Raw genomic sequence first — 11,055 nt, 5'->3', positions numbered from 1 at the left:
ATCGATAAACATCACATGACCGTTGCCCCGGGGACAGTCACGTGGTACTACTTCCTTAGGTTCCTTGTGTTATACTCTACTGACAGCATCGGAGCATAGGATATTCCATTTGATCTATTCTACAAGTTCAAATTGTTTTATGACCATAACATTCATCTTTATTTTGGTCATTTGGAGTCTTCAGAGTGTGTAGGCTTCCATCTTGATCCACGAGGCTTGGCAATATCAACTTCTTCGGGTCTTCGATCAGGGTTACCCACTTAGCTCAAGAGGCTCTACACTGTGACATTTTCAGTGCTATGTGTTGCCAAGACTCTGAGTCGCCAGCGTGCGAAGACTCTGGATCAAAGGTCAACCATAAACGGAACCTCAGCAATGGGACATCTGAGCGCTCGCCACCCAGACGATCCAAACGACAGAAATCCACTACGAATTTGAAAGAGCTCTCTTCTCCAGAAGCCTCAGAGTCGGAGGCCGAAGAATTTACTCCTGCAGTGAAAAAAGAGGCTGACGAGACACCTCTGGTTGATACTGCCGAGGATAAGAAAAAGAAGACTCCATTTAAGAAGGAGTCCAACGAAGACGTCAAACCTAAAAAGGCAAGAAAGTCTAAGAAGGACCAGGAGCTTGAGAGTATGCCTTTGGCGCCGCGGACTAAGGGTCTACGCATGTTTGTTGGCGCTCACGTCAGTGCTGCAAAAGGTACGTGTTCTCACCATCTCATCGTCTCAATTCCATAATAACTCGATGCGTATCGAGCAGGTGTTTTTAATTCCATACATAATAGCGAGAATATCGGGTAAGTTTGAAGGTCTTACATTCAGATCTGGGTTTGAAATCAAGTCTAATCATGCAATTAGAGGGAATGCATTCGCCTTGTTCTTGAAGTCGCAGCGCAAATGGGAGAACCCAGCTCTCCAGGACGACCATCGCGATAAATTCCGCAATCTTTGCGCGGAAAAGGGTTATGATGCGTCCAAGTGAATCTCCCCAATCTGATTGGACTCATATGGATCACTAACAGCTACTACCCAGGCACGTTCTCCCTCATGGCTCATATCTTGTCAATCTTGCCCAGAGCGATAAAGCCAAATCCAAGCAAGCATACACCTCCTTCCTGGATGATCTCCGCCGGTGCGAGGCACTTGGAATCACACTTTACAACTTCCAGTGAGTCAACCATCTGCCAACCATCTCAGCCCATACTAACACACCAAAGCCCCGGAAGTACCAATCAGACACCTCTTCCGGAAGCACTTACCCGCCTGGCAGAGATGTTAACCCAAGCCATCACCGAAACGACGACCGTAGTTCCCGTCCTGGAGACAATGTGCGGCCACGGCAACACAATCGGCGGCGCACTGTCCGAATTCCGCGACTTGCTGGCTCTAATCCCGAAAGAGCACCACTCCCGCATTGGTATCTGCGTTGACACCTGCCACAGCTTCGCAGCCGGCTACGATCTGACATCCCCAGCCGGATTCAAAGCCTTCCTCACCGAATTCGACGAGCTAATCGGAATCAAATTCCTCCGAGCTCTGCACCTCAATGACTCAAAGGCACCGCGTGGAAGCAAGCGCGACCTGCACGCCAATATCGGCACGGGTTTCCTCGGCCTGCGCGCGTTTCACAATGTCATGAACGAGCCACACTTTGAAGGGCTACCTATGGTCCTTGAGACGCCTATTGACCGTGTCCCGGGACGGAATGTAACCAATGCAGACGATGCAGCTGATGGTAGTGAGAGTGAGTCTGGGAAGAAGAAACAGCCAAAGAAGGGTCCTAAGCGACCTGCTGGCACGGGTGCAGCTGCTGTTCCCGATCCGGGTGTGTGGGCGGGTGAGATCAAACTACTTGAGTCGCTGATTGGTATGGACCCTGAGGGCGAAGAGTTTCTGGCTCTTGAGGCTCGGCTTTCGGAGGAGGGTCGTGCGGAACGTGAGAAACACCAGGATCAGTATGAGCGTAAGCTTGAGGCAGACGAGAAAAAGAAAGCGAAGGGGCCAGGAAAGCCCAAGGGACAGAAGAGCCTTATGGACATGATGAAGAGTGGCGCTGCGAAGGAGTAGTCTAGTCTTCAGCTCAGGGTAAATGTTTACTAATGTGATGTGAAATGATGCTTGCTGGGTTTCTGTGTAATTTCTACATCATTCTTTGGCCTAAATGAAGAACAAAATCATTATAACACTCGAGATGTCTCAATTTTCAAATTAGCAAAGATGTAAAAGATGTAGCTCTTCTATAGCTGTTGAAAGTAGGAAATTCAATTGATGGTATCAGTTAAGCCAAAGGCAAAATCCAAACGACCCCCTTCATGCAAACAGAAATAAAAAATTGTGTTCTGGTCTATCCAGAGTTCGACTAATTCATATCTGTGAGAGTAGACATGTGATTCCAAGAGCCACAGGTTCTCTTCGAGTAGGTCACAGACCCTCCAACATCGAAAAGACAGGGGACTTGAAAAGATAATCACATGCATGTGCAATATAGGTAGATCAAGATAAGAGAGGAGTAGTTAAGAGAGAGTGTGAAATGCTAGTACTAGGTGAAATTTTGGTTCCGAATGGGCGAAACAGACGAGCTCGATTGCACGACTGGCGACGCTTCGTGATCAGGGGCATGTAAGTGAGGGAACCCTGCCTCGGCCATTGTAGTGATAGTCGCAGGTGCTGATTTAAGAGGAGAAGGGGGGCCGTCATCTTCTAGAATGGTAGAAGTCGAGATCGAGAGACCGCGCCTGGCACCACTAGCGCGCACTCGGAATGAGCGCCGTTGGTCACCGGCTGATGATGATTGGTGATCATCGTTAAGAAGACCGCCCGGTGCAGGGCTAATAAAGCTAGAGTCTTGATGGGCGACTCGGCGATAATCTCCCGGATCACCACTGCTATGCTCACCTTCGTCGGTGTCAGATGCAGGACTCGACTCACGACTCGATGAATCATTTTCCGGTAGCTCGCTGCGCATTCCTGCAATTTTCATGTAGTTGTACGCTGCAATACTGCTGATAGTGACGACCAAACCGGTCACATTGACCGTTGTCAGCTTATCGTGGAAGATAATGCCCGCCGCACTGATTGTCACTACCTCCTTGAAGATACCGCAGATACTCAGTGTGACAACCGAGGAACGCTTCAGAAGCGCAAACTCGGAGGAAATCATGCAGAATGCAAGTACTCCAGGGAAGATCAGAAGGAACGAGCCAAATAGGTCCCCATGCTTGCTGGCGAGCGCAAGGTATCCTTGGTAAATCGCATGAGGACCCTCGATAGATAGCGCGATGGTGATAAGCGAAAGGAACATGATGGGAGTTAGGAGAAAGAGTGTTGAGAATGGATTTGAAGTAGCCGGATGGCGAAGCAAGAGAATTTGTGTCAGGCCCCATCGGAAGCCCGAAAAAAAAGCAGATGCAATGACGAGTGCGAAGCCAAGTGCATTGAAAGCCGTCTCTCCAGCTACCATCATCACGACACCTATTGTCATTGTGGCAATGATGATGATTAATTTCATCGAAGGTGTTTCGAGCCGGAAAAGGAAGGCGAATAGTAGGACGAAGGCAAGTGCAGACGATTTGCACATGGTTAAGAAAGTAAGAGAGATGAACTTCAAGGACATATTTCCGAGACCAACGTCAAGCGAGGTTGCTGCACCACACGGAACAAGGCGAGTGAAGTAGAATAATTTGGATACGAGGGGTTGCGGTTGCTCGGGGCTATCGATGGGAGATGTAGCCGCAGACACTGTCGGTTGTTTCGGACGGAGCGATGGAAAGATCCAGAGTATTATAACGGAGAGAGAGAATTGGACAGCCATGTGTAAGCTCGTCGTGAAAAGAGGGAAAGGGAAGACGATATCGTTTTCGGAGAACATCCATTTGTTGTACTGCAAACACGACAATTGTTAGTTCTTTCTTGACTTGCCAATGTCACTGTAAAGAATCACTCACTATTGAAATGGACAGCGAGAAGAGATACCAGAGCAAGATAAGCCCGCCATTAATTAGCAGGTTCTTAACAACGTTTCTGTCTGACAGAATCTCGCGAATAGAACCCTGGCCCTTGACATCTGCGATTCGAGCATCCAATCTGCGGCGCTGCTTTCGCCGTCGACGTCGCTGACGTTTTTGATGTGTTGTGAGTCCCGTTTCTTCGTCATATTGGTCATCATCCGAACTCATCGGGTCCAGCTCCAAAGTCTCTGCAGCGGATAAGACGTCGGAGGCATCAGTGTCTTCTGCGGCGGTCAAAGGTTCTTGTTCTTCGCGTTTGTGATTTCCCCCATCTCCATGCGACCAGAGTGCGTCATCTCTGCGCTCTGCCAAAACCGGTTGTGAGGCTCGCCCTGTCCCAGCAAGCATGGAGCTTCGCCGACGGTGGTGGGCGCCAGCCGAGAGCCCCATTCTAATAAGGACAGTTACGAAGAAAAAAAAGATCGGAACCGAGATGTATCTCCATCAATATGGACGGAACAAGTGTCACACGAGCACGAGGGCAAAAAGCCGAGTTGACAAGGGAATATGCTGACAAAGAAAAGACTGGAGGAATCCTGGAAATCAAAAGGTTCACGGAATAAAACGAAACAAAAAAGGAATGAAAATGAGAGAGAGGAGGCCAGAGGAATGGCAAAACTTGGAATTGAAGGGCGGTGATGTTCATTTCAGGTCTCTCCTTTCTCTCCTTTCTCGCCAACTTCTCTCATTGGTTACACATTTTATATCCCCACTATCCGGTAGATCCGGGGTCAAGGGGGAAAAAAACAACGATATTTCGATATTTCGTACTTCCGATATTGAAGGGTTTGAATGGGTTAAGAGGTCTGAGAGGTGGTTTTGGGTGTCAATTCTCATTGGTGGACTGAAAGCACCGGCCTCAACTTCGAGCTGTGAATGAAAGCCAAGCTCTTTAATCATTTTACTTACCTTGGTGGCCTTAAATTGAACACGGCTTGTTGACAAGGCCAGATTTGCACTCTCAATATGAGTTTATTTGAGAATTGACAATCTTTCTCTGGTCGAGTTCCTCATCTTTATCTTCCATGAAGAAACCCTAAAGCCACCTGGCATAGCCATGACCTCAGATCCATTATCATCATCATGTCGTGGTGTCTCCCACCAGTTCCGGCTATAATATATGTCGGAGGATGCGGATGATCAGTGACAATGGGGGCCTTGCATCTATCTCTCTGCATTCACTTTGCTCCCTTTTCCTCCCTCTTCTCTTCCATCTTCTTTGGGTTGGTGCTGCAAAACAGCATTTGATCTCCATCAAAAACTTCATCGGTATTCTGAACTTGCATCAAATTCCTTTAGATAATTTTCTCACGCTGCCATCATGAGTGAGCCTGCGTACAATGCCATTGAGGACTACGGCTTGATCGGGGACATGCACACCTGTGCCCTGATCAGCAAGGCCGGTAGTTTGGACTACATGTGCTGGCCAGTCTTTGACTCTCCTACCGTTTTCTGTCGCCTGCTGGATGACAAGAAAGGAGGGTTCTTCTCCGTGAAGCCCTACAAGACGGTGGTAGATGCCCACAGCAAGCAGCGGTATCTTCCGTACTCGAACCTGCTTGAAACCAGATGGACCAATGAGGATGGCGTTGCAACATTGCTGGACTACTTTCCTGTCACGCCTAAAAAGGGCGCGCAGTCGTCCCGGTTGTTGTCGGGATACTGTCCTTGTAACGAGCCGGGCACCAATCGCTTCAAGTCGGGACTGCAGCACTCGGGTCTGATCAGAAAGATAGAGTGTAGCCGTGGCTCGATGGAATTGCAAGTGCAGCTGTTCCCGGCTTTTAATTATGCGCGGGACTCACACAACACTCGTGCAAAGCTGGAAGACGACATGTCCAAGCACCGGCTGCAGACCGTCCACTTCGAGAGTGAGACAGAGCGGCTGCAACTCGAGATCTTTGCCGATTCACGGGAGCCAGATAAGCTTGGTTTCGCCTCGGCATCCTTGAAACTGGAAGAACGAGATGGCCTCCGTGGCCGGGGATTAGTGGCCTGGATCCGTCTGTCGGAGGGCCAGACCATTCATCTGGTGTTGCACAGTCCCGAGAAGGCTGTTCCCAGCTCGGCCACCATGGCAGCCTACCTCTTGAAGATGGAGGAGGAAACTTCCGACTATTGGACCGATTGGACACGCAAGTGTGCCTTCCGTGGCCATTACCGGGAGACAGTCGAGCGCAGTCTCCTTATTCTGAAGCTGTTGACCTACAAACCAACGGGTGCAATTGTCGCAGCGCCCACCTTCTCGCTCCCCGAAAATGTGGGAGGCGCCAGGAACTGGGATTATCGATACTCCTGGGTGCGTGACACAGCCTTCACGCTGTACGTCTTTCTCAAAATGGGCTATAGCCAAGAAGCGGAATCGTATGTCAACTTCATCTTCGAGCGGGTTTTCCCACATGCCTCCCAGGATCTTGATCCCAACAGCAAGAAACCATTCTTGCCGCTGATGTTCACTATTCGGGGCGAGTACGACATTCCCGAGGTGGAACTAGACCACCTCGATGGGTACAAAGGCAGCAAGCCTGTTCGCATCGGCAATGCTGCCGTCTTTCACACGCAGCTGGACATCTACGGCGAATTGTTGGACAGTATCTACCTGTACAACAAGCACGGAAACCCCATCACCTATGACCAATGGAACTCTATCCGGCGCATGATAAATTACGTCGTCGGTGTTCGAAACCAGAAGGATATGTCAATTTGGGAATCGCGTGGCCAGATCCAAAACTTTATCTATTCGAAGATCATGATGTGGGTGGCCCTGGATCGCGGAATCCGCCTTGCGGAGAAGCGTGCTAGCCTGCCATGCCCCGATCGGTTTGACTGGATCAGGGTCCGTGATGAGATGTACGACGAAATCATGACCAAGGGGTACAACGAAGAGCGTGGCCATTTCTGCCAGAGTTATGAGAGTCGCGAGGTCCTGGACGCGTCCATCTTGATTGCACCCTTGGTCTTCTTCGTTGCGCCCAATGATCCGCGATTCATCAGCACACTGCAACGGATTTTGCAAAGCCCCGAGAAGGAGGGTCTGTCCAGCGCTAAGATGGTGTTCCGATATGACCACCAGAAAGCCAATGATGGTAGGTACCCCTTGTTTTTTCTAGAACCTTGAGTGATTGAAACTCTAGAACAAGTGCTGATACTCGCATTGTGCAGGTATGACAGGAGGCGAGGGTGCTTTCATCATGGTAACCTTCTGGCTTGTCGAAGCTATGGCTCGTGTAAGTTTTATGAAACTACCCCCCAAAAAAAAAACATTGCACTATGCTGACATAGGCTAAAATTGGAAATTCAGGCTGCCAAATACGATGTGCCTATTCCGAATATCTGGAAACTCGCGCTTTCGCACTTTGATAACATCCTGTCCTACGCGAATCATCTGGGCATGTTTTCTGAAGAAGTGGCCATTTCAGGTGAGCAGATGGGCAACTCCCCGCAGGCATTCAGCCACCTGGCTTGTATCAGCGCTGCAATTAATCTGGGAAGAGTTGGACGAGTGGGTGACTAGAGTCATCTCTCGTTCAAGTCGGTGGCAGCTATAGACTGACTATTATACTGGACTATGATACTGTTGTCTTTGAAAAAAAAAAAAATGGTTGATGCAATTCTATAATTTCTGCTCACAGTTAGAAAACAAAATACAACTTTGTTATTTTGGTCGCAATTCACCCTGATATGTACATTCGAAGAAATTGTAACATGAACCACTCACTGGTCAACTCCAAACAGTATTGATGGTTTGAATTGGGAAACATCTACGTATAGCAGTGGGAAATACATCTAGATAATATAACTTATACGGCTTATATAGCCAATATATTTTATTTACCCTGTTCTGATCCAGGCCCTAGAGCACTAAAGCCTGGAGCGTGCAGAATGATTACGTAACGGTCCAGATGATCACCCGGGAGCTTCAGGGTGGCTACGGCTACCCCAGATTCCCTTTATTATCATCTTTGACTGTCTTTGTTCAAAAACAAACATATCTGAACAAAGGAACTGCCGGGGTGTACTTCTCTACAGCTTCTAGCTGGAGATGTTTTTCGCCACTGACCTATCGTGCTTTATTACCCCCGCGATCATACAGGAATCCCCACTCTAATGGCAGGCGCCAGCTTGCATTGGGCTGATAAGCCTAACGCCGATCTCGCCCTGTCATCAGATGAAGAGGACTTTATTTCCAGCCCAAGTACTGCTTCAAGGGAGCTTGAAGGTGTTGCCAAGCAAAATTTAACCCTGGCTTTGGGGAAGTTGCGCTTGGAGCAAGAGGACTTGAATCGATCTTCCGAACAGGACGCGACTCCAACAACTCCCCGCACAGAAGGCCCAAACCAAACACCCTCAGAACTAGAAATGGCCAACCCTCTACAGTTATTGGATTTACCCTTGGACATTTTGAAGGAGATCATCAAAGAGGTAAGACAGGTCTCCCCCGCAGATCGTGAATAGATAGCTTACAGTTTTGTACAATAGGTGACCCATACGACTGACTTGACCTCGCTCGCTCTTACATGCTCGGCTCTTCATTCCCTAGCTATCCCGCACATGTACTCCCGTTTCGACATCGTCTGGCCCGAGTCGCTAAACCCATCAACGGATGACTACTCGGGGGTGGATGCTCTTTCTTATGGTCTTTCCACATTGGTCATGGGAGAGGATGTATTTAATCGGACGTCGCCGTTTCCATCTGGCCAAGCCAAAAAAAGCTGCGTGAATTGTGGTTGCGATAATCTCCATCATCAATCGGACCCGGACCCTGGCGACAACGGAGTTCGCTTGCGGTCGCGACGAGGCAATCATTATGCCCAGTATACCCGCACATTCTCTATTGGAAATGGCCCGCTCAGCTGGGTACAAGAATACTCGGTGACCAAAGAAGTTGGTAAGATGCTAGGGACGCTGGTCGCCTTAGCAGTGGCACGAATGGTAAACCTCGAAGCCTTTGTCTGGGACATGCCGACTGGAGTGGTCCGTGAAATTTGGCTGGCGCTTGCGTCGTTGGCAGATAGACCAGGGCACGATTGTCGCCTGGAGCGCATCTGGGTACGCTGGCATGACAACTCGGAGAATGCTTTACGCAGTTCGTCCGCAGCGGCAACGAGGCTCTTTCAGAAATACAAACATGTGGAACATCCTTCCTTGTCAGTACTGCCCCCACTCAAGAGTGTGGCTGTTCTTGACATAGATGAACCCGCTTATGTGGAGGAGCTGGCACTTCTCATTGAGCGGTCACGTCGCCGTCTGTCTGAACTCCGAATTGGTATTGCCGAAAAGGCCCACATGAGTACATGGCTTCTATGTGGGAAGGACTCTGATGGCTCAACGAGTTGGCCTAGAGCTGATGGTGTACTTGGAATCTTGGCACGGCGGAATCTTGACAAAAAGCAGGAAAATAGTACAATCGCGTCCCCTGAAGAGAAGTCAGCGCCATCTGAGGGTTCACCAAACGCCATCGAAAATGCAGCCCCATTGACTCCAAATGGCGAGCAGCAGCCTCCCAGCACCACCAAGGACAAAAAGTCACCACCAAGCTCTGGTTTGCCCTACCGGAGTGCCCACTCACCGCTACCTTCCTATAAACCTGATGGTGACATGCTGTATCTCAAAGTACTCGAGCTGGAGCGCGTACCTCTGTCTGTGCCAACACTACTGCCGGCTATTGACTGGACTGGATTGACTACTCTTACCATCATGCGATGCGAGGATCATGAAAAGCTTTGGAGGGCTCTTCGTCGGAAGTATGCTCCTCCAGCGATGCCAGCAAAACGTTCACAAGACCCAGAGCGTCGAGCAAGCGCCAGCTCAGTTGAATACTCACTAAATTTGAAACATATTCGCACGGACACTGTTTCGCCTTATCTTATACTGTTTATCAAGGATGCGCTGGCTCCAAATACCTTGGAGAGTGTTTATTTGCATGAAGCCCCAGGTCACGAATCTGCTGTGCAGATTGACGCTATTTACAGGCACATTCTGCGAAAGCACAGGCAGAGTCTGCGAAAGGTGTTGATTGACGCCACAGACCGTATAATTGGTGCCGGCTATTCAGGCACACGATGGCACAAGTGGATGTTCAACCACGACATGGTATCATTTGTCACGAGTGGAAAGATGCCGCAGTTGAAAGAGCTAGGAATGGCGATGCATTATCGTGACTGGGTAAGAGAATGACTTCCAGCATTGAATATTTCGACCGGTCCTCGAGGGCTTGTGCTAATGATGAGTCCACAGCATTTCTTCCTCCAGAGATTGCCGAATATGCCCCAGCTTCGTGCTTTGTATCTACCACAAATTCACCATACCGTCCACCGCGACTTGAAAGAGCTTGCGCTACAAGTTTTGGACATCGTCAGCATACGTCCAGACCTGAAGATCGCCTACATTGGTCTCCAAATCAAATGCTACCAAATCCTTGAAGCAAGGCACGACGATAACCCACTAGATTTCGACGACAACCCCCCGATTGATCATTCCCCGGCGCATAGCGAAGATGAGGATGAAGGGTGGGCCAACCCCAGCCACGAATCTGGAGAAGACAGCGATGGTTCCGACGATGCCTCGGGGGCAGCTGACACAGACCTCCTTTCCAGTGACCCGGACGACTACGATACCGAACCCGACGAAGAGCAGGGTACTTCGCGGATTCGGTACCGGCTACAAGAGATTTTATTTTACGACGAAAAGGTATCCATTTTCAAGGCGCGCCACGGTGTTTTGTGACCTTGGGGCTTGCATTCTATATGCGCGAGAATGGACCATTTGTGGCGTTTAAGGGGGAACAGAGTACAAGATACCATGGCTGTTTTAGCTTAGCACTAAGGTTATTTGCTGTCCTTGGAATGATACGTTTTCTTGAGTTAAGGTTGGTTCTATTTCAATGTAGATGAGAATTCTGGACTAGAGGAAAGCTAAGGCAGTAAATACATTTGGTTTATAGTTGGCACTAGTCTCAGATTTCAATGAAAATGACATGACCTGATCCAGTCCCACCGACAAAAAGACGGTTGTAAATCGCATATGCCTCGTCATGAAACGAGATC

At 49.2% G+C, this 11,055-nt stretch overlaps 4 protein-coding genes across 4 annotated transcripts; 3 read left to right on the top strand and 1 right to left on the bottom strand.

Moving 5' to 3' along the window:
• Positions 1–299: 299 nt before the first annotated feature.
• On the top strand, positions 300–2,069 carry N7517_007303 (DNA-(apurinic or apyrimidinic site) lyase APN1; the record flags this gene model as incomplete). The annotated part of the gene is made up of 5 exons (XM_056725033.1): positions 300–702; positions 763–799; positions 861–980; positions 1,036–1,170; positions 1,220–2,069. 5 exons carry the CDS (start codon positions 300–302, stop codon positions 2,067–2,069), a joined length of 1,545 nt encoding a protein of 514 aa, XP_056581283.1.
• A 472-nt stretch (positions 2,070–2,541) lies between these two features.
• On the bottom strand, positions 2,542–4,399 carry N7517_007302 (putative nucleotide-sugar transporter; the record flags this gene model as incomplete). The annotated part of the gene is made up of 2 exons (XM_056725032.1): positions 2,542–3,882; positions 3,947–4,399. 2 exons carry the CDS (start codon positions 4,397–4,399, stop codon positions 2,542–2,544), a joined length of 1,794 nt encoding a protein of 597 aa, XP_056581282.1.
• A 931-nt stretch (positions 4,400–5,330) lies between these two features.
• Positions 5,331–7,523, top strand: N7517_007301 (glycoside hydrolase family 15 protein; the record flags this gene model as incomplete). Its single annotated transcript, XM_056725031.1, has 3 exons — positions 5,331–7,095; positions 7,172–7,236; positions 7,311–7,523. The coding sequence occupies 3 exons, from the start codon at positions 5,331–5,333 to the stop codon at positions 7,521–7,523; spliced, it is 2,043 nt and encodes a 680-aa protein (XP_056581281.1).
• A 593-nt stretch (positions 7,524–8,116) lies between these two features.
• Positions 8,117–10,735, top strand: N7517_007300 (uncharacterized protein; the record flags this gene model as incomplete). The annotated part of the gene is made up of 3 exons (XM_056725030.1): positions 8,117–8,431; positions 8,489–10,174; positions 10,247–10,735. 3 exons carry the CDS (start codon positions 8,117–8,119, stop codon positions 10,733–10,735), a joined length of 2,490 nt encoding a protein of 829 aa, XP_056581280.1.
• Between the last annotated feature and the right edge of the window lie 320 nt (positions 10,736–11,055).

This window comes from Penicillium concentricum (genome assembly GCF_028827145.1).
Source record: "Penicillium concentricum strain IBT 3081 chromosome Unknown utg000002l_segment0_segment0, whole genome shotgun sequence".
In the NCBI taxonomy this organism is placed as follows: Eukaryota; Fungi; Ascomycota; class Eurotiomycetes; order Eurotiales; family Aspergillaceae; genus Penicillium; species Penicillium concentricum.
This window is presented reverse-complemented; position numbering and strand designations above follow the sequence as displayed.